A 26552-nucleotide genomic window follows, 5' to 3' on the forward strand; every position below is an offset into this window, starting at 1 on the left:
CCTCAAATCATGATTTAAAGACTTCAAGTTGCAGAGAATTCACCATTTACACTAGTTTAAACCTGCAAGTGACCCAGGTCATCTCATTCACCCTGCTACTGACCAAATGCTTAATTCATAATGAAAGCGTGGGCCCGGGCTCCAGCAATTTTTTTACTTTTCATAACTGACGCGGCAAGCCCAGAGGTGCCTACTTCATTCTATGTGAAACAAAGGAGGAGGCACTGGCCCTCACATTATTACATTAAGACCCATAGTAGAGTACTCCCCTGGGATGTGGGAGCGGGAGGGTAAGTCCTCTTTCTGCATGGTGGGGAGAACAGATGTGAACTTGGGTCTCACACACCCTGCAGGTGCCTACTCTAACCACTGAGCTGAGGGATACTCTGATGTGGGGTTCCCGCAATCCCTACAGTTGAAGGTATTCCACTTTGCCGAAATAACTATCCTAGAGACGGTTTAAAGCCTAGACAAGGCCTGGGTTGTACTTTCCATGAGAGAACAAATTCATAGAAGTTGTGTTCAGTATCCCGCCCCAAAAAAACCTCAGGAGTCAAATTCTGCTCTGTCACACTGGTGGAAATCTACAGTAACTCCACTGATTTAACTGGACTGTTTCCCAGTTGGAACCATTTTAAGAGCAAAATCTGGCCGCATGGTGAATTTTTGTGGCTTGTTAGCAATCTGCCCTGGTGCCAATCTTTCAGTTCCCTTGAGAAAGCTGGGGAAAGGGTAGGCAGGGCAGAAAAGGTTTAAACAAGTATTTCTTTGTCTACTGGTTCATTTGATAATTACGGCGAGGTCAGGCACTTTATTGCTCCAGAAATTAGACAGTTTCTCCTTCCGGAGATGACTGATGCTGCAAGGCAAAGCAGAGTGAAGAGTTGCTTTCACAGCAAACTCCTTTCCTATGCAGAGAGGAAGTTTCCTAAGGGACATTACAGCACAAAACAAAAGACCATCAAGATAAAAAGCAATAGGAAGGGGATTTGACTTTGCCTCTAATTCACGGGAGGCAAGTGGAACAAAACACATAAATTAACCCAGAAAATTAGCACTGTGTCAGGGAAAGAGCTGCTTCTTGAATATTATGCATACCTGTTTTCATACTATTTTAATTGGGAGCATAATATCTCCTTTTTTGTCAAATAAAACGTGATCAATAAAATAAAAACCAAGACTTAGTTCTTCTAATAAATACATTTATTTAAAAGCATCTAAGAAACCTGAGAGATACCATATTGGTATTTTTTCCCGCCTTCTATACAAAATATTGCCCAACAGATGTCTTTAAAATGTGTTCAAAAATAAATAAATGAACAAATAAATAGCTCCCTGGCTAGGACTTTTTGGCCAAATCTCTGCCTGGAGAGGACTTTTATGGCCAAATTATAAACCCTTGAAATTAGGAATTTACAATGGAAACAGCTGCTTAGCCAGAATGGTAATGGCCCCGTTAGGCAGCGCTAGAAGGGCTGCAGGGCACTGAGTCTTCTGATCACGGTCATGTACACTGGCTCTCTGGGAACACAGGGCCGGCTCCAGGAATCAGTGCAGGAAGCAGATGCTTGGGGCGGCCAATGGAAAGGGGCGGCATATCTGGGTCTTCAGCGGCAATTCGGCGGCGGGTCCCTCAGTCCCTCTCGGAGGAAAGGACCCGCCGCCAAATTGCCACCGAAGAATGAAGCGGCACGGTAGAGCAGCCGCTGAAGTGCTGCCGATCGCGTTTTTTTTCCTCTTCGCCACTTGGGGCAGCAAAAAAGCTGGAGCCGGCCCTGTAGGAACAGTGATGGAATTGCAGAATTAGGGACATCTCACACACCTTGCAGCGAGCTCTGATCTGCCCTGTGTAAAGCCCTTTCTTGCTGGGCGGAGCTTTCCTGGAGTAAGCTATGCTGAGCCTTGTTGGGTCTGCAGGCACAGTGACTGAAGCATTAATGCACTGAACTTATATAGTGTCAATCACATGAGGAACCCAAAGACACTCGGCCAAATGCTAGTTGACCAAAGCAGCCCCATTGACTTTAACAGGAGAATGATCAGGGCCCATGGGCTCCAATGGGATTGATTACTTGAATAAGGTGAGTAGGGTTTGCCCTTGCTTCTCATAATACACCTCTGTGGTGGGTAAATATTATAGCTGGGGGAAACATAGGCACAGACAGGTTAATTATCTCACATAAGGCGCACAGCAAATTGATAGTAGAGTCAGCTATAGAAACCAGGAGTCCTGACTCCCGCTCTCCTGCTAGAAAAACACTTTGCTCATGGGTGTGAATTTCCTCTCTTTATCTTATTTGGCTGGGTGAACATTAATTATCATGGATGCACGCTTTGTAATTTCCTCCCCTTACTTCTCCTCCTTTCCACATCCTTTATTAGGTGGTAGACTGAGCGAGACTCCCTTTGATGCAGCTCCTCCACCAACTGGCAGAGTTACTGCACTGAGATCTGCACTGCGAGTTACTGCACTGAGATCTGCACTGTTACTGCACTGCACATCCTGCAGGGGGATGAATGCACCAGAGCAGCACTGAATCTAAGTCTCTTGCATGTTAGTAAAGCCCATAGCCATAGGGACATTGGGCTAGCCTGCAAAGGGATTTACTTGCCAAGTTAAATATGTTTTGTGTCAGGAGGGTTGGTCTAACTAGGATTAATTATATAAGAACATCAAGTGGAGCCATGGGAACCCCAGCAGAAGAGATTCTCAAGGACCTTTCTTTCATTACACTTGTTTCTCTTCCCATTTTTAATCGCTGAAAAAAACTGTGGTGCAGAGCAGTGAAGTGACTTGCTAAAGGTGATATAGGTAATCTGTGGCAGAGCCAAGAATAGAAGCCAGGCCTCTTGAGTCCCTGTCCTAACTGCTGAGCCACACGGTCTATCATATGGCACCATCCCACGTTGAGAGAGACCATCATTGTATCTGAAGTCAGCAGGCAGTCCAGTCTTAGCTGCAAAGAGCTCTGTGGCCTGCGGGTTGCTCCCCTAATCTCCTTCTCAACTGTTAAATGACACAAACATGCAAAGTAGTATATTTTTTTAGAGTACGGCTGGCTATTTATAAACTCGCCTCTTCCCTTTTTTTCAGACCCTCTTGGTTGTTTAAGAGGGTTGTTTATTATTATAATTAGACATGGGCTCAAGAGTGCCAAATACAGAGCATGTTTTCAACCCTCCCCAATTACATTATTTTATTGCATTGTTTTTCAGTACACCACGCTTTTCTGTTATTGCCCTTCAGCAATAAAATCATTGTTGTGACACATATATATTCCGATTTGAAAATCACCTATTGTTTACCTAGTAGCAAGAAAAGACTCCAAGGGAGCCAATGTATTACCTGGTCTACCCTAGTCGTTCTCAGCGAGGGGTACACGTACTGCTGGGGGGACTCAGAAGTCTTCCAGGGACTACATCAGCTCCTCTAGATATTTGCCTAGTTTTACAACAGGCTACGTAAAAAGCACTAACGAAGTCAGTACAAACTAAAATGACACAAACAATGATTTGTTTATACTGCTCTGTATACTATACACTGAAATGTAAGAAATGTTGGAATATTTGTATTCCAACTGATTTATTTTATAATTATATGGTAAACATGAGAAAGTCAGCTTTTTTCAGGAATAGTGTGCTTGTGACACTTCTGTATTTTTATATCTGATTTTGTCAGTTTTTAAAAGTGAGGTGAAACTTGGGGGTACTCAAGACAAATCAGACGCCTGAGAAGGGGTACAGTAGTCTGAAAAGGTTGAGAGCCCCTGGTCTACCCTATAATTCCTTACTGGCTTTGGCATGTTTGGCTCAGTGATCTGTAGTGATCATCATACTGTGCTGTAGAACCATGAAATGTATCCACTGCGTGTGGGCAGCGTTTATATGGTAAACTGATTATTTCATCCCATCTGGTATGCAGGCTGTAAAATTGTTTAATTCTTACATACATTTTACAGGATCCTGTTAAGAGTTTCAGCTGCTACATGCTTCCAGGACAGAAATGATTTCCAATGACACTAGATAACATCTGCATTAATGCACTTGGTCTTTTCTCCAGTTTGTCAGAGACTAGGACAGCAGAATTGAAGCAGCAGATTATAGTTTAGAGATACGCAATAGGCTCATCTCTACAGCTGCAATTAACAGTCTTTCCTTCAGTTTCTCCTGTGTGGTTCTAAGAAGAAGAGCTGCGTTTTCCTACTGCTGATGAAGGTTGATTAGCAGTCAGGTGGGGAGAGACTCCGGGGATGGCACAACACATTAATTAAATCACTTCTACCAGCTAAGTGGTGACACTGTGATTTATAGCAGAGCTAACTCAACAAGACATCGGCATTTGCTGGGACCAAGAAGAGGAACAGCTAAGCCAGGAAGCAGGTGGGACTGGGGGGTTGTACACTTTACAAAAAAGTGTGGAGATGTTAATACATGCTGCTGATGGGGGTTATTTTCAGAGCAGTTCGGGAAGACCTGAAGGACTGCAAGGGGAGGATCAAAAACTCTGCCTTGCCCCTACAGAAAATGTTTTAATATACACAAACAGCTATTTTTTAAAAAATATTTAATTTAATCATATAATAACCTACGTTTATAAACTACTTTTCATCCTGAAATATCCCAAAGTGCTTTATAAATTAGAGACAGTACACGAAGGAATCACTGTGCCTGCGGCCGTCAGACAAAAGAGTGGGGATTTTTGAAAGGCAGAGTGTATGGCAGAGGAGGAGTATGGTCCGAGGTCAGTACAGTCGTCCGGGAACCAGGAGTTCTGGCTTCTGTTCCCAGCTCTGCTGCGGACTCCTTGCCTAAGTTAGCTCAACTCTGACTTTGTTTCTCCATCTGCAAAAGAGGAGTCAATGTTACTTAACAACCTTTGCATCAGGCTTTGAAATTCTCCGTCGGTATTAAAGAGAGAAGACACACCGCATGGGAGAGTTAGGGTGGGCATGAGGAAAAATTTCCTACCTGTAGGGTAGTTAAGCCCTGGAACAAATGACCTACGGAGGTTGTGGAATCTCCATCACTCTCGGTTTTAAAAACAGGTTTGTTAGACAAACACCTGTCAAGCATGGTCTAGATAATACTTAGTCCTGCCTCAGTGCAGGGCACTCAACTAGCTGACCTATCGAGGTCCCTTCCAGTCCTACCCTTTCTATTGACAAGGCTCAAGGAAGCTTTGCCTCTATCCAGCCTCTATTTTGTTGAGGATTTCGATATTCTATGGTACCAGTTTAAGCAATCTGTCAGCGAGAAAACTCCACTTTCTGGTAATAGAGCCGTGACCTGTTCTTTATGAAACCAGGTGACATTCCTGTATCTGTACAATGGAGATATTTACTTGCTTTTGAAAATACTTTGAGATCCTTGGGTGGAAGGTGTAATAAGTGCAAAGCACTACTACTACTAGCAGTACTTCAAGATGATTTTAGTATGCATCTTTGCCTTGGTAATTCTTTGATTTTTGTTTCTCCTTAGAAGCTTTTAGTAAACATTTTAAAGCAATGTGAGCTATTCAGAGAGTTGGAGGATTAAACTTGCTGAACAGGCCCATCCCTCCCCTCCCCTCCCCCCCCCCCTTTTTTTTTAAAGAGATATCTCTTGTATACATAAAAGGGAAAAAAGGAATAATGGATTATCCCATCGTTACATTGACTGAGGAGTTAGCGGGTGAACTTTAAGTTAAGAATGCATTGTAAGTTTTTGCAGTTTTTCCTAACTCAGTGTGTGACCATGGTAGATGTCAGAGTGGGGTCAGGCTTGGTCACTTGGAGACAATGAAGGAAAACATTCAGTGGGAGGTATTTGTATTATTAACCGGTGTTGCCCCAATGCCTAGAGGCCTCATTCATTATTGGGATGACACCGTGCTAGGTACTGTACATGCACATAACGAAAAGATGGTTGCTGGTGCAACTGATTCACAATCTAAGTAAGAAAGAACCTATCCCCCTGCACGGTGATCAGTGGGAAGGAGATCCCGGCTACAAGAAAGCCAAGGTTGTTTCTGATTGTTTATGGTCACTAAAGATTTCACAATTCTCTTCACAGAAGGAGATGTATATAACCCATTGTTCTGGCCATCTTGTGAATTAGGTTAATATATTTCGCTTATCTAACTTCAACCTTCCATTTCAGTTGAAGACAATATTTTCTGTTTCTGTCCTAACTTGTTTGGTGTGTGCTATTCAAGTAATTGCTACGTTTCCTCAGAGGTGATTGCTTTTTATCAATAGATGAAATGGTTTGAAGTAATAATAACTTGCATTTCTTTCATCTCCCCAGTCCAAGGATCACACAATGCTCTATAGACAATAAATTGATCCTCCTCTGGGGAAGGCAGGAATTATGATCTTCACTTTACAAATGAAAATGCTATAGCCATGCAGAAATGTGGGTCACAAGGGAAGCCTGTGGTAGAACAGAAACTAGAACTCAGATTTTCTGCATTGCTTTACCAGCAACTTCCTCCTTCATGTTGTAAAGTTTATAAAGTGTGTTGGGGCCTTCTGCATGACAAGCATTCTATACATATCAAAGATGATTTAACTCTGGATTAACTGGATGGCTGGCTCAGTTTTAAATGGATCCATATGCATCGCCTTTTCATCATGAGAATAAATTTCCATCACGGTGAGCAGGGGGTTAGCCACATGACTCCCATTAACGTTAACTTTATTTCAGTAATGAGGTGATAGATGTAGTACAATCATTGAAGCTCACATAATCACAGCGATGAGACGAAAGCATGCTGCAATAAATACTGTTCAGGATGATGACACTGACAACACTGATAGATTACACTGAGGATGGCAAAACAGGTGTCAGTGGCAAAATGATGGAGTGAGGTTGAAGTTCATGCTTCAGTGTGCAATAATAAAGGATTATAAGGGACAGTAATGTACTGCATTAGCATAGCTATGAAGGACAATGACACTAGTCATAGGACAGGATGCAGTCAGCGAGAATACTCAGCAGTCTCAACTCCCACTACAGTCGCTAGAAATAGAGAGTTTACAAGATTGGGCCCTTAATGATAATTCAGGGAAGATCATGAGGAATTACATAGGGATGACCATAAAGGCTATGTCTACACTACAACTGCACAACTATGTGCTGTAGCCGTGGTACCGTAGCATGGATGTTTCCTATGTCAACAGGAGGTGTTTTTCCTTCGATGTAGATAATCCATCTCCCTGTGAGGTGGTAACTAGGCCAACGGAAGGTTCCTTAAATGCCATCAACTTAGTCCTGTCTACAGCGAGGGTCAGTTCAACTTAACTACAGTACTCAGGGTGCAAAATTTTTCATAGCCCTGAGCAACATAGCTAGGTCAATTATGGATTAAATGTAGACCAGGCCAAAGCCAACAGTAAGGAGAGAGCTGTAGGAGTAGGGGGGTACAATGATGGGGTGGAAAGTAAACAGGAACCACATTACCATTGCAGCTCTGTTACTTTACGTAATAGAGTTTTCCATCTAGAACTAGGTGGAAAGCACTTTCCACCAACTAAGGTTGGAAAGATTTGAGGGAAATTAGAATACAACTCCTTCCCTACAGCATAAAACCAAAAATAATGCATCCATTGTTAAGTGAAATTGACTGGAATGAACAGTTAGATATGTTGCACTTGCAGACAGTTAATAAAAATAATTATGAAATATTATGATCTCATGTGATGACTGTAGGGTATTTTTTTGTTAAAAATTACAGCCATAAAATCAAACCCTAAAGTTAGGCTCCTAAATAAATGTCCTCATTTTTCAGAAGTGCTGAGCACCCATTGACTGTAATGGGAACTGCTGAGGGAAAATAAGTGAAGGCACTTATTTAAATAGCTAAATATGAACTTAGAAGCATACATTTTAAATTTATATAGATCATAAAAATTCCAACCAAAGAATCCAAGATTCCAGATGCCTTTGACAGTAAATTTAAGAAACACAAGTTGAGTCAAGTTAAAAGTTAACTTTAGCAGTCATTACATTTTGATTAGGTAACAACTAGCATCTAAGGTTTTTGTTTTGCTTTTAAAAAAAAAAAAGAGAATTTAAAAATTCCATAAAGAAACTACATATCTTAGAATGAAATATCCTTCAAAATATATAATAGTCCATTCAAGCCAAAATATAATTACTGTAGACCAGGGGTAGGCAACCTATGGCATGTGTGCCGAAGGCGGCACGCGAGCTGATTTTCAGTGGCACTCTCACTGCCCGGGTCCTGGCCACTGGTCCAGGGGGCTCTGCATTTTAGTTTAATTTTAAATGAAGCTTCTTAAACATTTTAAATATCTTATTTACTTTACATACAATAGTTTAGTTATATATTATAGACTTATAGAAAGAGACCGTCTAAAAACATTAAAATGTATTCCTGGCACGCAAAACCTTAAATCAGAGCGAATAAACGAAGCCTTGGCACACCACTTCTGAAAGGTTGCCGACCCCTACTGTAGACAGTGACACAGCACAACACCCATTTTACAACTCCATTTGAAGCGCTCCGGTAACTCCTAAAACTGCTTAATGTCTTACACAAAGTATACCTGAACTGGACTGACCAAAGCATAAACTACTTGATTTTATTTTAGTGTCTGGAGTCACCGAATGTGGGGACTCTTTGGAGAAGCCAATCTGCTCTAGCTTGTCTTTAATGAGCCTCTGATTTTAACACTATAACTACTACATCGGAGACACACTCATGACATGAACAAGGTGTCTTTCAGTTCACTTGGATTTAGTGTCTTGGGGGAAATGCTTGAGGGTGGGAGTTGAATTGTTTCCACGCTGGTGCTGCTCAGCACTGGAGCTACATGGCCTGCCCCATCATGTCCTTGACCTTGGGACACAATGTTTTTTGTTTTGCCATCCCTATTTGCTGCACTATCCATTGTCCCTGCAGATACTCAAGCATAGCATGGGGAGACCTGATCAATATTTCTTTGTTGTGCAGCTCTGTATTAACTACATCTCACTTTCCTTTTGACAGTGACACAGATCACATGCTGCCGCTGCCATGAGAAACAAGAATTTTGGAAAGCATATTCATTATGTGGCTGTTAAGAGTGACAGAGCATGGCAATCTCACCCTGACTGGGTTACCTGAAAATCAACATCTCCATCTGATTAAGCAACTACCAGCCAGTCACCTTCCCCCTCTAACCTTGATGTGGCAGGGCTGTGACAAGTGCACACAGCATGACATCAAAAACATTTAGTCTGTCCTCACAAATAGCTTAGTTTGTTTTAATGGCCTGGTCCCTTGCAGAATTTCTATCACGAACCTTAGTTTTCAGGAATGAATCTCTCAGCGGTTTGAAATGGGATCAAACTGAAAATGATGCCAGGGAGAATCCAAGTTCAGTCTAAAGCCTTCACCACCCTACCCAGCCAAAACACTCATTAACTTTCAAAGGAATTTGGCCTAAGTCCTGTCTTCTGGATTTGGCCCTTAAACAAATTTGACCCATCAAGTCATTTTTTTGAGTAGTAGGACCCAAAGACCTATTATTAGGGTCACAAAAGTGACTTTGTATAAGTGGCAACTTATTTAACAGATCTGCTCTTGGTGCGTGTTCCAACGACCTTCTTATTGAGTGACAATTTAATTTATTCCAATTAGCCCTACAGACTCGGCACAGAACAGAGAGGAAGCTGGCTTTTAACTTGATTAAGCTGCAGAACTAACTTAGGTCTCAGTGGTGCCACCTCTTATCACTTTATTGTGAGTCTTATGATAGTTGGTGTTTTTCCTAAAGCCCTAGTTTCTGGAATCAGATCATTACCTGACAATCTCAGCTTTCCTTTAAGAAAAAGATTGTAGAGAAAAGATTGCAGAGAAAAGCTTGAGACTGTGAACCTTAAATGCTCCAGCATCAAAATGCAAATAAAAATAAATGTTAACTTTTTAAAAAAAATCTTATGATTTAAGTCAATCTCATGAGTTTTTGACTCAATTATTGAATGTTCAGGTTTGGTAATACTGAGCTGGATTTTATTCTGGCTCATGTATCAGCAGAATTGTTAACTCATTTCCAATTGCATAACCTTTATGATGGGTGATTATGTATGGTCCAGAAAGATCCTCCCATGACTCTCCAATCCCAGTTTGGGTTTGTAGGACAGGCAGTTCAAAAAAGCATCTTTATCCTTGTACACTGAGAGAGACTTGCTCTGGAGTCACCAAGACACAGAAATCACAAACCCTCTGGATAGTCTTACACAGTAACTTTTCAACCTAAAGCTGCAGTTACAAGGAAGTGGGCTAGCTCCAGGTTAATTGTTTGTAAAGCTCCAACACCACAAGAGCTTTTCAACTGATCATTCGCAAGGACTTAATTCATGTCTCAGACAGAGTCCTTCGCCATTTAAAAAAATATTGAAATAGTCAAGTGTTGAGAGGAGCTACTGAGCCCACACCGTGCTTTGTGCCCCCCCATGTCTTATTCCCTTTACAAACAAACGTCCTACAATAAACCATGCTGGCATTGAGCCAGTATCTCCCAACCAGAGCCACTTCTTTCTCTTTTGCTATCTAGATGTCCTCAGTAAGATGCAGAAAGAATAGGACCTGTTGACCCTGAAAAAATAAGTGTAAACCCTTCGGGGCAGGGTCCCTCTTTTTGTTGTATGTCTGTACAGGGCTGAGGGGCTCCCAGGGTCTACAGAAGTACAAACACTAAGATCCACATTCTGCATCCCATCCTACCTCAGAGCACTGGCAGCTGAGCCGCTGCTTGCCTGAAAATACTGTGGATGGTCTGGGCGCTGGCAGGTTCTGTAGATCCGACAACATGATACTTTTGCATCCCACCCTCAAAACAGGTGGGTGGGTGAAGCCGGTTCAAAACCACTGTGCTTTTAATGCTGGCGTGTACTGCCTGACACCAGATCTAAGAGCAACGGTGGGAGGAGCTTAAAGCAAAGAGAAAGAAGGTGCAGCCCAGCTCCCCATCTCAAAAGCAGAAGAGAGCCCTCCAGCCTTCCCCTATCTTGGAAGAGCAGAGCTCCCCTCATGCAGTCAGAGCACCCTCTCCTGTTTCAGTCCTTGAGCAGTAGAGGAAATACCTGATAATTGGGGTGGGGAGAGGTAATGAGCCTGAAGGAAAGGCAGAGAAACCAGAGAACAGAAAGGAGACCAGGAAATAAAGGAACGGAAAGAGTAGGAGCAGAGGCACAGCACCCCAGTGTTCTGGAGGGGGAGAGGACCTAACAGGGCTTGCCTAGGCTCAGAGTTGCACCTCTTTAAAGGTGTGATTTTAAACCACTTTAATTACACAGATGCACAAGGCCCTCTGTGTGCCCGCTTGTTTCCGTTAAAACAGAGCTTATTGGGAGTTAGCTTAAACTCCATTAGAAGCAGGTTTAAACTGACTTTAAATAAGCCCCTCTTAGAGCAGAATAAGAGCATCCCTGCCGGGGTTTGCACCAGTTTAACTAAACTGGACAAGGCCTTGGGCAACCATGACGCAGAAGCAGGCTGCATCTGAACTCTCCTTTTGCCAATCTGAGCCCTGCGTATACGGCTGCACAAGCGGGTAGAGGGGACTCGAAAACAATGGACGCTCAGAACTCACCAACTGTCCTGAGGCAGGTGATGGCTGAGGGGGGCTCTGCTCTCCGGTCCCCTCCTGACAGCTGCTTTTCTCAGCTACCAGGGTGTCACTCTTCTCCTGATGCTGCCTGGGTCCAGGGCTGGGAGCGCTGACTACGTCTCCACTCTCCCTTGCTGCCCCACCTGGTTGTGTGGAAAGGGGCAGCTGAGTGGTTGTCCCCTCCCCCACATTTGTCTTTGCACTAGGGCAGGAGAGAATTTTCCCAGCCATGTTCCCGCCCTCTGAGGCTGGCTGCCCCTCCTCCATGAGGCTCCTGGAGACGGGGAGCAGGTCTCAGTAGCCCACCCACAGTGACAGTGTGGGGAGAGAGAGAGCAAGAAAAAGGCGGGAAGGCTGCCACCAACACTTGACCATCATTGGTCAGAACAGGAGCTGGGGGCGGGACTCTTGCTGGTCTCTCTCACTGGAATTTGAGCGTGTCCGCTCCTAGCATTACTCCTGGATCTGCGTTCCTGTGACTCCTACTACAGCCCTGCATGAGCAGACAGTTCTGATCAGCGTTCGCTGCACCCAATCAGCATGGGACTTTCAGTTGCTCCGCAAAAGCAAATCCACAGACTGGCTCAGTATTGCAGACTCAGCCCTTGCTGCCTCCATGTTGCAGTGTGCACACAGTTCAAGTCAAGGAGACTTGTGGGCATGACAAGCTCTAAGAGACAGTTATACTGGCAGTTATCTGTCAGAAGTAAGAAAGATCGCCTCATAAAGAAAGTTACTCATTGGGGCTTGATCGGAGGGGTCCATTTGTCACTACTGAGCTGTTGGCAGTTTGCTACGTAGTGCGATACTCTCTTTTGTTTCTCCCGGGGTCCGGTACTTTTCTTTATTACAGTGGTTGTGAATTAGGCTGCCTCAAACCAGTGACTTCTCTAGCTCACCCCCTATGTATGACAACACCTTAGCACGTGGGTGAAATGTTAAAAACCCAAGCAGCCTTAACTTTTTGTGGGGTTTGTTTGCCCTTTGACTACAGTACTGTTGAAGAACAAGCGTTGGCAATACAGGAAAAATTGCACATTTTCTTGAGGAACATTGATCACCTTTGTCCCCTGCACTCAGAAAGTGTTCCTGTTTTTTGCCAAGTGAAGTTTTGTCTCAATAGCTCAAAGGGACACATGCCAGACTTCATCTTGAATGGGAGAATACCAACTGCTACTTAAGTCTTAGAGTAACCTCTGTTGGCCGATCAACGGTGTTACATTGCTGTTCACCTCAGCCTGCCTCCCTGGCAATTGGTCTCAACAAAGGCTGACCGAAGTAAAGAGGGGACAGAGAAAATAAGAGACATGTTGAAGTTGATTACTCATAACTGCCATGGATTTTTTAAAAAAGATACTGTGATTTCAAGTTTATATATGATGCAAACTATGAACTGCCCAGCCAAGTATGAAGTTTACTTGCTTGTTGAAGGCATGTTGAAGTTGATTACTCATAACTACCGCAGGCATCCTTCATTCTAAAGCCATTTTAATCTCCTTGCAAAAATTCGTATTTCCAACCTCGCTGAAGCTGTGGTTTAAAAACTACACTAGCTGCCATGTGAGTCAGACTAGTGCAATGTTAGAAAGCACAATACTGTATATAAAATGCAAGTTGCTAAAAGCCAGAAGTGTGTGGTTGGGAGTCCTCAGTAATAAGAGACAGAAACCAACACCATTTTGCCTTCTGTTTTCCTTTCATCCCCAGCAGATGAGGCTGTGGGATTTTTTTTTTTTTCCTCTTTTTCACTGCCTACAGTAGTTTCCCCACTGATATAATGGGAATGCACAGGGCCCTTTTTTAAGACTCCCACAGTTTATTAAATTCATTAACCCCTTGGAGGTTACTCATTAGGGGAGAAAGGATTCTCCTCCCCCTAACTTGCCAAGATTGGAGAAAAAGTATGCATGCAAATATAAGGAATTGGCACAATTAGACTGGAACTGAAGGAGCAAAACAATTAGCCCACCGCCAAACAAATCCATGAGCTAAGTACAGAAAAAGCTCAGAGTCGGCAAAATGAAGAGGGAAGGCAAAGAGAGGGTAGAAGGTTGTCAGAAGTAAAAGGATATTAGTTAGCAGTTGCTGTATCTAGTGCTTTATAGTCAAAGCTTTACAAAACTACTGCAAGGGTCCAGAGCCTAAAAACATATCAATAAGAGAAGCGGAGTGATAAATTTTCACTGTAATACACTCAAAATACCTAAGAGACTCAGTGAGACTGAGAGGCTAGAATGTTAAAGCCATGGTCATCAAATGCTCAGTGAGGGTCCCAAGCCAGACTCTGTGCTTGCCCATTCACAGTTTCACTCCATTAAGCTCAGGAGGGAAAAAAAAAAAAAAAAAAAAGAGGTTCCACGCTTCTCTTCAGCCCTGGTCCCTGCACAGGAGTTTGTACAGTACCTTTTTCCAAGCCATCACTAGCTGAGGATTTGCAGGAAAGCAATCGTGCACAAGCTCTTCTAAGCACAGGACAAGTTTTCCAGGAATCTTAACTCTGCTTAGCTGATTGCTTTGGTAGGTAGAATCACTAGATCTCATATAATGGGGCTGCCACTTTCATAACCAACATATAAAATTTACAGTCACATGGTAATAAGTTGATACTTCAAATGGAGGAAGGGCAAGTTTCTGGCATGTATAACTATGCCCCACTGCAGGACTCTCCTGTTGGCACTCAGCTACCTCAACAATCAGATTTCCCAAAGGAGAAGAAGTTTCTGTGGGCTAGCTCTCAAACTTTGCCTTTTTCAGACCATTAAGAGAAACATGTTATTTCTCTTTATGGAATGGGGGAAAAAATGGTTTCCTGTTTGCCCGCACCTCCTTTTCTTGATTATATTTACCTTCATTGTCACTTCTCACCCTATTGCATTATCTGGATTTATTGTTTTGCTACATCTACCTTGTCGTACAAGGGCACACAGACTAGGAAAACAAGTGAGGTTTTAAAACACATTAGCTAACTTTTTACCCTTTCGCCCCTAGCATAGACAGGATTTAGATACCTTTACAGACGCATGAGCTGGACACGGTACCCCCAGAATTGACAATGGCCAGCTAACACGTTTCTAAACTCCACGTATTTCACTAGTTTAGACAGGGTCCAAGAGATTCCCCTATGGTTGTATAGGTTGAGCGTTTCTTACAATTTCCTACTACCGCCATTCTACCAGTGATATCAATGACAGGGGGGGGTCTAGTGTAGACAAAGCATTAGAGCGTTTTACTACCACATTGAGTTTTTAGGTTAAACAATCTAAATAGGAAGATACGGAAGAGAAAAATGCCAGCGGCTGGTGGTGCCGCATTGTACTAGGGCTGTACTGGAGTGGTTGTGCACTTGTGGAAAGTGTTAAAATACAGCTCAGCATAGACAAGGCCTTAGACAACGGTGACTGTCCTCTCTGAATAAAACAGGTTGGGGGTGGTACAGGGACAAAGCGCCAGACAGCTAATGTGATCTTCTTAGTGTCAAAGAGGGTATCTCCTTCGACTTCATGCTCCATTAAATCTCAAAGTCCTGGTCTACATTTGTTTGCCGGCATAGCTATGATAAGGAGTGTGATTTTTTCATACTCCCAACCAACACAGCTATGTAGGCAAAAGCCTGAGGCTAAGTATACATGACAGATGCTATCAGCACTGCTACAGTGCTGCAGCTCTAGCACTGTAGGGCAGACCCTTGCTACAGTGACGGAAGGAATTGTTCCATCACTATAGTAAATCCACCCCGCCCCCTCCAAAAGGCAATAGTTAGGTCAATGGAAGAATGCTTCTGTCATCCTACCTGTGTCTACCTTGGGGGTTAGGTTGGCTTAAATACATCTCTCGGGGTGTGAATTTTTCACATCTCTGAGTAACATAGCTAGGTCAACTTAAGTTTTAGGTATTGATGCAGTTAAACTGGCAACACAGTCCTTTTGCCAGTATAAGCTGCATCTCCACTAGGGGTTCTGCCAGTATAAGTATATTGGTCCAGCTATATCTGCCCATCAGCGTACCATGCTTCTCCAAGCCCACCAAAAAGCACATACTTCCAACCTTATGTACAACAATGTTTCATCCTGCAAGTTGCCATAAGAGGGCAGCAAATGGGAGAAAGGATGGTGACCGGATAAAATTCTGCTGTCATAGCTCCATGAGATACAAGTTTTTAAGACTTTCCATAGGACTTGCTGGCAAGGACATTTTATCTTCCAAGACCTTATCTCATTTGAAAACTTTTGGGAAAGGATGAGGAAAAAATGCAAGTGAGTTTTCACAATTTCACGTATTAGAGATGGCTGGTAACTTCTAAATCCTTGCTTATGCCACATGAAGTTTAACTATAAGCACAACAGAACAACCTGCAATGGGCTAAAGAATATTTTAACAAAGGGATGTCATAGAATACCGGCCACATTATTCTAATTTCTTAATTGGGTAAATTGCTTTATCCCAAGGGAGGAGTAAGAGGTATTGATTAACATACATGAGCACAAAGTCAGAACCATGGCAACACACAAGGAGCAGATATATGGTAGAGGCAAGAGCAGAAGAGAAGAGGAGTGAGGTGCTGTATATACCAGAACTGCCGCGTTTGGCTCAGTGCTAGGAGTCTGACTTTCAGGAAACATAAATTCTCTCAGCTCTTAGAAGCACGGGAAAAACATTTCTCCCAACTCCCTTCTTTCAGACTGGCCTCACAGAGGCATCAGAAGGAAAGATTTAAACTGCAGCCTTACAAGAGTGACAGGACACTGCAGGGGGAAATCAACACTGTGTTCAATTAGCCACGCTAATTAGATTGAAATCTCAAACTAGAGAGTCCTCCAAGCAGCCAGGTCAGAACCCCATGCTGGAATGTCATTTATAAGCTGTTACAAGAACTACTGTGAAACTGGCCGCTAATCTAACTTCAGAGGAGGGCTAGAGCCAAGTGTCCTGACATTGTAGTCTAATTACTTACTACATCAGGATCTCATTAAAACCAGGATCCCAAAACACCCCAGTCCTTTCACTTCCTGCCCCTGCACAACCAGGAGCGAAGCATTTTGGAGCCATGCTGGTGTGCAGTACAAGCAGTAGAAGCCTCAGTACTTCAGGCAAGGAGATCTGAATAATCAAGAGTTGGATGACTTACGGGTTACCCCGCGAGACTTTCTTTTGTTAAGCTTTTCTAACTAGGATGGCATATGCATCCACTCACAAAAACACCCCAGCCCATGCCGAGCTCTCCTTTCTCTCTCATGTTATGGGAACTGAAGGCTCCATGAATTCCAGAGGGGACTTTGCTATGCCAGTTTAAACTGACATACAAATACTATGGTGATGGGCCCCAGTGCAAAACAAACAAACAAACAAACAAAAAAAAACCTGACAGAAGAGAGAGATGAGTTATTCTGGTCAAGATGAAGGATGACCTTTCTCCAGGATAATCTATGGATTGGAAGGAGTCAGCCAATGGCTACAAGAAACATCAATACTTTCAGCTATTCCATATAAACCCAATAAATAATTCATAGTTACATATAAAGTCTGCACCGTGGATGCTGAAAAGTCCTCCAGGAGATAAGCTCCCTAGGCATTATTTACCTTTTAAGCACAAAAAATCCCTCTTCATATCTACAGCAGTCAGTCTAAAGTCCATGTTCTTTGGGGATATAATTTAACTTCTATGTAGAGATGAAAAGCTGTATTATGCCCTTTTCTATGCTGATCTACAGACTAAATCCATTGCGTGTATCCTAAGTGGTAGCTCTTCAATTAGATTAACCATTCAAAAGATTCCCTCCCACCCATCCATGGCAGGTCTATCATGTTCTTCAGTCTAAATAGGAGAGATTTTCCCAAGAAATAAGTCCCAAGCTTAGACTGCAAATCACTCTGTTTGTCTTTGGAAATCTCAAGATGAGAGTTTAAGCTCTTGTACAAGCAGCTCTTGTCTTGCAGTTCCAGGCGCCAATCCTCAGTTTGTTTTCCCCATGTTAGTTCAGATTAGGCAGCTTTCAAATAGGCAGGAGCTCAGGGGGATACTCGCCATAGCAGTACTTTGCAATGGGGTCTCTGTAGGTGTTTTCGTGCTGCACGCTCTGTTGGGAAGAGAGGGAAAAGCCCTTAGGGACAACACGTGCTATTAAAAAGCAGCTCTCCAGTGTAAAATACCTCATTCCTCTCCCACAAAGGGCAGACGGCAGTGGTGTTTATATGGCAATGGCTGTTTCACAGACACACCATCATAGTATCTAGGGAGCAGAGCTAAAAAAAAATTAGTTGCAACATTACAACACACGGTCGCTGAACTGTAGCCAGAAGCTCCTTTAGAGTAAATACCCAAGCAGGCTGGAGTCAGACTGCTCAAGTTCCCATGCACACATTCTAATCAAACTCTATGGAAAAAAACCAAACCAAACAAGTCAATGCTTGAGCGATAGGAGTGTACAGCAGAGGAACCTAGAGTCAAGACACTGGATCTCCCCTCCCCCAAAGCTCTAGAGACATTTGGATCCATCATCCCTCATTTATAGTTCAGACATCACCTCTACTTTGTAGTAGGAGCTCCTGCTTAAGTACACCATAAGAAGGTGGGGGCATCACCTCACCACCATCTCCCAACAGGTATGGTGTTTGCTTAAAACAAGACTTCTGCTAACCAAGCAGGCTTGAAATGGTGGTTTTAATTATAGGTACCCAGCACTGGTTTGTGTATTTTTAACATAAGTTAAAATTTCTATAGGCAGCAGACTTACAGAGGTGATTACCCAGATGTATTGTGCGGTGAAGGAAACAATTTAGGATTGCTAAAGCTGCTGTGGAAACAGGCACACTAATGTACTTGGTTGGCCGCATTCCAGGCTAGCAATCCCTTTATAGCATGTCTCTAGTGCTAAGAACAAGTCAGTGTCCATTTCTGTACTGCTCTAGCAGTGCACTATGCCCCAAGTTTAGTGAGAAAGCTGCTCACTTATCTCCCAAGACTGGCTCCCAAGGACAGCCCACACATGCACATATAAGAAATATAGGGCTTCTGTTCACTACTGGGGTAAGTCAACCTAAGTTATGTCGATGTAGCTTAGGTCGACTTACTGCGGTGTCTTCGTTGCACTGTGTCGATGGCAGACACTCTCCAGTCGACTTCCCTTACTCTTCTCAGAGAGGTGGAGTACCAAGGTCGACTAGAGAGTGCTCTGCCATTGATTTAGTGGGTCTTCACTAGACCCACTAAATCGACCCCTGCTGCATCCATTGCAGCAGCGTTGATCTCCCCGTAGTGAAGACAAGCCCATACATTCATAGCATCAACATCACCTTCTCAGATATTTTTGGCACCTCCCTTCCCTCCTCTACTTCACATGCCGCAGCATCTGACCTGTGATGAAGTCCTGCACTTGGCCAAGCACAACTCAAAGTGATCTTCCACTGCCATGAAGAGGTTCTGGAAAGCGATAGCTGCCCGGTTCAGGAAACGCTCCAGGAGAAGTTGCTGAGAGAGGCAGAAATAACATGCACCTATGTAAGTTAGTTACAGAAGGGGAATGGAGAAAAGTGGATTTCTTTGTTAGCATACACTGAGAGTTTGACAATTAAGGTTACAGCAGAACAATTTCACCAAACTGTTCTTCTTACATTGTCTTTTGAAAGGTTTATTAGCAATGCTTTCTCAGTGCTGCATTTTTTAATAATAAAATTCAAAGTAGCTTTGGATTGTGCCTGCTTAATGGAATGTAGGGAAGTGCTGCAGTGCCAACACTCAAGGACCATAAAAGATAGTTGAAAATGAGAGTTGGTCCTGCTTTGAGCAGGGGGTTGGACTAGATGACCTCCTGAGGTCTATTCCAACCCTAATATTCTAGGATTCTATGACTGAGACTGAGAGCCAGGTCCCCGCAGCGATGGAGTAGCGAGAGCAGGAACTGGTAGGAAGTAGCCCAGGGAAAGAAGATTTTGGTCCAGTTGTGCTGCCGAGAGATGAGGCAGCAACCACATGTTTCCCACCAACCCAGTGGCGGGATTGCCTGCCACTGCTAGGGCCCTGAGCTGGAACGTGGTGGAGCAGGGTGGGCCCAGGCCCCCTACCCCCGGCCCCATGTGCGAGGCTGGCAGTGCATTAACCTTTAGGCCGGAAGGCTGGCAACATAGATAACTGTTGCTGTTTGCTCCATCCAGGAGGCTGAGGGCTATAAACTGTGTAATTGCTCTGCCCATGCCAAGCGGGCTGGAGGTCTAGCCTACTGCTACTTGCCCCAGCCAGGAAGCAGCAGGCCACAGACTGCTGAAGTGCTTCGCCCACACCCAGAGGGCCAGAGCCCTAGACTGTGCTGTGTCCGCCCCCGCCAGGAGACCAGGGCTACCAGCTGACTGCGGGTGTCAATTCCTCCTTGTTGGAGACCTGAAATGATATCTGGGTGATTGTGCGGCCATAAGGTAGAACGGCTGATGGACACACCGACTGCCCAACGCTGCCAAGAGGGGGCACCCCGACTCAGGGGGAGGATGGCTACAAATGGGTTTTTCAAAAATTTTCTTTCATAGAGAATTTTGAAATGTACGGCTCTCTTTCTTAATTGGAATGAAGAAATCTCAAAATCCTTTGCAAAATGGACTTTCCATCCTCCACAGAGCTCTAGCTGTTATTGTGGGACCATTTCTTCCATGGTCCCAGCAGGCTTTCCCTGTTTCCAGGTCCCTTCATAACGAGCGCACGCACTTGGCCAGCTGGCATCTGAGGATGTTCAGCCAACTGAACAGGGTAAAAACTTGAAAAGCAAGAGGCGCTCCACGCACCTTGTTGGGCTGCAGACAGCAGGAAACGCAGTACTCATACACGCTGCAACAACCGTTGGGCAGGCAGCTGTCACAATTATAGAGCTTTGCACTAGGCACGTTGACGTTACAACAGCCGTTCACCAACACGTCCTTCCTTTCGCAGATGTAGCCTGAAAAACAGAGGAAAAAGTAGTAACTTACAGAATCCACTCTGCTGTGCCTCCCACTGGAGCAGGGTCATGGCAAGCAATGGGGCTATAATAAGGAGCGCATGTACAAGATTAGGACCCTATCATTTGAGAACAGGCAAGTTTGAGAAATGCTGCTGTACACCAATGACTGATATGACCAGGTGGCCCAGCAGATGCTATTTGGAAATAATGAATCTTACGGCCAGTCTGTCTCTAACTCAATACTTTGTAGATAAATATAGTGAACTAAAATACATTCAAAACTTGCACTCTTCCAAATTTGCCACAGTGCTTTATTTTGGGGGGCATGGGTAAGGGTGGTTACAATAATTTCACCCCATACCTCTCCAGATAGATCACTGCCCATCTCAATCTGAAAAAGAACCCTGTCACATACACCCACTGCTTAGTGATTGCAGTCATCCCTAGGAGCGATTGTCCCTTGATCCAACATACGCAAACTCGCTTTAATCTTACTAGCTTGGCAGAGTAGCCAAGCCGTGGCAGCACGAGCTGCACAAATCCAACTGAAATCCTGGGTCATTACTTCCGAGGCTAGCCTGCACTGAAGTTCACCCTGCAGCAGCGTCATTGCTCCAGGCCCCATAATATACCTAAGATAGCTTTAATTCGATATCAGCTTGTGCTGCAATCGCACCCCATGATTACAGTCGAGATACCCCCTGTATACGAAGCAGACTCCTCACTTAGGAAGAGTTTTAACTGAGTAAGTCCATTATGAACCTTTCTGAAGAAGGAGCATCGCTTCAATGTTTTAGGGAATGTGTAAACTAGGAACTTTGGGGACTGGAATTCAAATCCTAGCTTGACTCACAAGTGACAGCGAGTTCAGTCGATCAGTGGGGGGCCACAAGCTGGCTTCGGGGGGCCCGCCAATCAGGGCTAGCATTAGACTCGCTGGGGCCCAGGGCACAAAGCCAAAGCCCTACTGCATGGGGCTGACACCCAGGGCCTGAGTCCCACCACCCAGGGCTAAAACTGAAGTCTGAGCAAAGTAGCTTTGCAGGGGCCCCGGGCAATTACCCTGTTTGCTACCCCCTAACACTGGCACTGGCTTTTATATGCAGAAAAACAGTTGTTGTGACACAGGTGGGCTGTGGAGTTTTCATAGCCTTTTTTTGGGGGTGGGGGGGGGAGGGAGGGAGTCTCAGAAAGAAAAATGTTGAGAACCCCTGCAGATGATCTCAGTTTAGTCTCTACGTGCGTACATCACAAAAGCTACTACACAATTTTTGCATGACTGATGATCTCTCGTCAAGAAAAGCCCAGTGCTGGAACAACAAGAGCAAGGTGCATTGCGAAGCTGTCTGTGGGGGAAACGTGTACAAGACTTATTTGCTTTTACAGTGTCTTTCTCGGTGTTTGGAAAGTGATTAGCGCATTTGGAGGGATTTTGCAATCTAACCAATAATAGTAATATAAGACGGGGGAGAGTGGGCTCTCACACTGAAAGTACTGCATTCACCCATAAGTTTCACATACACACAAACGCTAGGTAAATCGGGGAGTCATTGGAATGCAGCATTGATTTCTGCATCTTTTATTCTTGCAAACATGCCTTAAAAATATCCTGGGAACTGCCAGTCATACCAAAGTTGATTTAAAATTTTCATTCTTCAACTTTATGGCCACAATCCTTCAGACACTTATGCACATATTTAACTTTTTAAAAGTGTGTAGTTTCATTGACTTTAAGGGGACAACTCACATACTTAAAGTTAAGCACATTTAAATGTTTGCAAGATTGGTGCCTGTACTATTTGTTGGGCCATATCAAAGCAGGTGTGACTAATACATTATTTATATTATGGTACAGCTCAGTGTCTAGGACCCCCATGTGCTAGGCACTGTACAAAACAAAGATGGTCCCAGCTCCAATGAAGTTGCAATTAGAGGGACACTGCACCTACGCTACTGGCACCCTGTAGGATTTCTGGCATGACAGTGCTTGCAAGTATCTTAAAAAACAGATTTGCAATAATAAAACAATGACGTTAGTTAAGCATTTGAGCAAGTAGTGAATCATTTTCAGACAAGCCAAAAGTAAGAAAAAAGATGTTTGTAGTGTACCTTTAAAAGAAAAACTACATGTATTTTACCTCTAATGGATGTAGTTCTGAAATATGCATTCCTATTAAGGGCAGACCAGCTAGATACATTCAAACAACTTTAAAATTGCCATCTGATAAGGATGGGTGCCCAGTGATCTTAGAGTTTTGTTGCAATAAAACATGAAAAGGAACTAGGGTGGATGTAGCCAATGCCTAAGCCATCTCACATTATGAACCAGTCAGATCTCAGAAACTAAGGCAGGATGGGGTCAGCTTCAGAACTTGGATGGGTCCATTTAAGTGCAGCAGAAAGTGAATCCTGCAAAAAGCATTCTACTTGTTTCCCCAAGTCAATACTGAACCAAAATTCCAAGCATGGTGTTCTTAAAAATACATAAAAGTGAAATGACTGGAGTTTTTACTGTCCTGGCTCAATTCAAATTTCAAGTAGCAATCCCTCCAACTTTCTATTGCCAGGAAGTAGCATCTGAGACATTTCTACAACAGAAGAATTTACTCTAGTGGGAATGCACGAGAGTGGAGGGAATTGCTACTTGAGGGTCCCAGCAAAATCCAGAGGGTGCACACAGTGTTGAGCATTGTGGTTTGCAGGAAAGGCTCTTATCAGTGGCCTTACCCAGTTCATCCGTAATGAATAGCTTCCCCTGGACAGAATTTCTGCACTGGTTACTTCGCTGACTGCTATTTCCCAGGCTGAACTGCACCTTCCACATGATGGGCTCATGTTCCTGTACTTGGAGAAGATTCCGATCGCGTACCGTCCTCTCCTCCTGCAACGAAACACAGCAGTGCAAGTTAACACACAGTTCCCTTCTCTTACTCTGCGCTCCATTCCCTCAGCTGAACACTAATTGTTGCAATTCCCAAGACAGAAGGAAACTGCAAGAAACTAACGCAGCATGAGATATCACACCAACAGCCTGAGACAGTGGTTTACCACATACGGTGTGTAACATTAAACCAACATCATAAAAATAAAGGGTGTTGTAGATATTAATTGCAGGACTAATTAACATCTCAGACATTATTTCAGGCCATAAAAGTAGCATTCCTTTCTCTAAGTAACATACATTAGAAGTTATTTCACCCTCTTCCTAGTAACACAAAGAATGCTCTCTCCTTTCCATCCCCCATCAACTCGCCTTACAAAACAGGGACACTAAGAACAATAAAATGTGCACTTCTGTAGTACCTTTCATCCAAGGATCCCAAAGCACTTGGTCAACGTTCACTTTGAATTAAGCCTTGCAACCCACTCCTGGAGAGGTTTACTAAATATTGTTGTTCCCGGTTTAAAGGTGGGAGAAACTGAGGCAGGTGGCATTGAAAGCCTACATTTTCCAGAAACATCCACTAACTTTGGGTGCCCAACTTGAAACACTTTAGGGCCTAATTTTCTTTGGTGCGGCCCTTCTATGACTCGTTAGGTCAAAAGTGCTGAGAAACTGCAGCTCTCTCTGAAAATCAGGTCCTGCAGATGCTCGGCACTCAAAATCACTGGCTACTTGTAAAAATTTGATTTACTCAAAGTCATATAGGGAGTCAGTGGGGCAGCCATGGCAGAAACCAAGAATCCCAGTCCCACTGTTCAACACATTCCCTTGCAAGATCTACTAATGCTCCAGACAGGTCAGACATGAAAGCTGCTTTTTCTACCTCCCCTCAAATAAAGAGGTGATATGTGATAGAGGCCGTTCAAGAACAGCCAGGCGAGGTCCATTTAAGGATGGACAGATACTTAAAACATTTCAAGATTGCCTTTGGAAAACCATCTTACACATGCACCTTTAAAGCGGCTCTGCAGACAAAAGAATAGGGCTTTATTTGAGCGCTGCTTAAGAAAGCACAGGTGTCAAGAGATCTAGGCCTCACTGTAACAATCTAGAGCAAGTCTCACCATCGGGAATCTATATTTTTCTTTAAACAAAGATCTAATTACAGGGATATTTTTAACAAAGCTCATTTACAAGGGGTAAAAAATGTCCTGACCTTTAATAAAAGAAGGTTAGTTCATTTAAAAAAAAAAAAATGAATTTACACGTGTGGAGATTTTCAAGGTCACCTAATGGAGTTAAGTATTCAGCTCCCATTAGCGTTCACCATTTATGATATTTGCTTTCTTTCTGCAGTTCACTGAGGTCCCAATCCTCCAACCAGATTTACACAGGCAGGCCCTTCTGCCTGCATGGCTCCTAATGTAGAATTAGGGCCTTTGCTTGGAGCAGTGGGTTTCACTTTTTGTCCCTCAGGCACAATGCTGTTATCCTGCTTGGGATGGCGTTTCACAACATACATTACAAGAGAACACTTTGAGCCCATAAAACTTTCCAGTTGCCCTTTAGATCCCATGAACACGTTGCTATAGCGTATTACTGATGTAAAACTTTCACTTTACATGGAGTTTCAGGTTCAGGCTCCTAACTAACTAACAGTACCCCTTAAATCTTAGTGATGATGCTGGCAGAAGTAAAGAAGCCTAGGATAAGATTTTGAGATCCATCATTAACACAGGTTTTTTAAAAAAATCGTAGCATTTCAGCATATTATTTTTAGGTCACTCTGCTAAACACCAATAATTTACAACCTGCAAGAGAAATCATTTTTAAAATCTCTCATGATGTGTTCCAAGTTTATACAGGGTAGGGATGTTCTCTACCTCTCGGAGCTCACAGACGGGGACCCAAACCTGCAGCCAGCACCGGGTGCAGTACTTACTTCAATTTGTAGTCATACAATGGGAGCACTTCCAGCAGTAATAAGCACCATATTTGGCATTAAGTGTTTTTGTAGGACTGGGCCTTGACCTACAGAGAAATGGGGCAGTGAGCGGGGGAAAGACAAAGAAGAAAAGCAATACTGACCTGTTTGAAGGTACTGGTAAGGAAATAGATGAGGGAGAGTCCAAATACAATACCCAGGACCCAACGCTTCCGCAGCAGCCTGCGCCACACCATTGACACAAAGTGCACCATTCCCACATACACCTTTACTGACACTGCTCTGGAATTGTTGGTTTTTCCCCTTGTTGCACTAGCTGCACCAGGTTCTGGTTCTCCCTAGATTTTTTTTTATTTCTCCTTCAACCACTGCACTTGCTCATTTGGGGGCGGGGGGGAATGAAAAGAACCCCTAGAGGTAAACTAATTTTTCCAGGAGTGCATTAATCAGCTGCACACTGAACCAGCCTGAGAAGTCTCTGGAGGAACTGGAGGAGCACAAAAAAAAAAACCCTTTAAAAATAGAAGCTATAGCTTAAACCCTAACAAGGAGTTTGGGACTAAACACAGAGAGAAAAAGCCACGGCTTTTCCTGGGTGAGCAAATGTTTAAACAGGGCTGTTGGGGGGGGGGGGGACACACTTCAGGCGGGCTCTGGAACCTTAAAAAGCAAACTGAAGTCTCAGCTGCAGTCAGGTCCACCTCCCTATCTTTACAGATCGATTTAGCATGAAGTAGAGGCAATCTAACAAAGCGCACTAGTTTAGAGAGGGCCCCTTCGCCAAGCCAACATGCCCTCCCGTCTCTGAAAAAAAAACGAGACGATCACGCCAGCCCGTACCTCTGTGGCTAGCCCCACTCCCCCCCATGGCATGCTCCTAAAAAGAGGGGATGGGGCTCCCAGGAGCCTCCCGGGCCTGTCTAAATCAAACGTGGGGAAATAACCTCTCCTCCTTTCTCAGAAAAGGATCAATCCAAAAAAAAAAAAAAAAAAAACCACCTAGCAGCTGATGCCGAAGCAAATGCGCTGCTAACTCACCCCCTTCCTGGTCCTGTTGCCTGCAGCAAAGGAACCTAACCAGACCCGATATGTGCTTCCGCTCCGCTCCCGGCACATGATCCGCTGTAGCCCGATAGGCTGCGGGAGAAGAGGGAGGAAGTTACTTTGTGTCGATCCTGGGAGAGGTGGGGGAATCGGAAGTCGCC

General features: G+C 43.8%; 1 protein-coding gene across 2 annotated transcripts; it reads right to left on the reverse strand.

The window, feature by feature from the left end:
* Positions 1–1225: 1225 nt before the first annotated feature.
* SPRING1 (SREBF pathway regulator in golgi 1) lies at positions 1226–26379 on the reverse strand. Of its 2 annotated transcripts, XM_054006422.1 has the most exons (6): positions 25491–26379; positions 23246–23399; positions 20364–20515; positions 18949–19062; positions 17620–17671; positions 1226–4842 (listed from the first exon to the last, which is right to left on the reverse strand). In XM_054006422.1, exons 1-6 carry the CDS (start codon positions 25599–25601, stop codon positions 4814–4816), a joined length of 612 nt encoding a protein of 203 aa, XP_053862397.1. In that variant the 5' UTR covers positions 25602–26379; the 3' UTR covers positions 1226–4813. The 2 variants fall into 2 exon arrangements, with proteins under 2 accessions (XP_053862397.1, XP_053862396.1); XM_054006421.1 differs by lacking the exon at positions 1226–4842 and having other exon boundaries at positions 6659–17671.
* Between the last annotated feature and the right edge of the window lie 173 nt (positions 26380–26552).

The sequence above is a fragment of the Malaclemys terrapin genome, chromosome 16 (genome assembly GCF_027887155.1).
Source record: "Malaclemys terrapin pileata isolate rMalTer1 chromosome 16, rMalTer1.hap1, whole genome shotgun sequence".
Lineage (NCBI taxonomy): Eukaryota > Metazoa > Chordata > Testudines > Emydidae > Malaclemys > Malaclemys terrapin.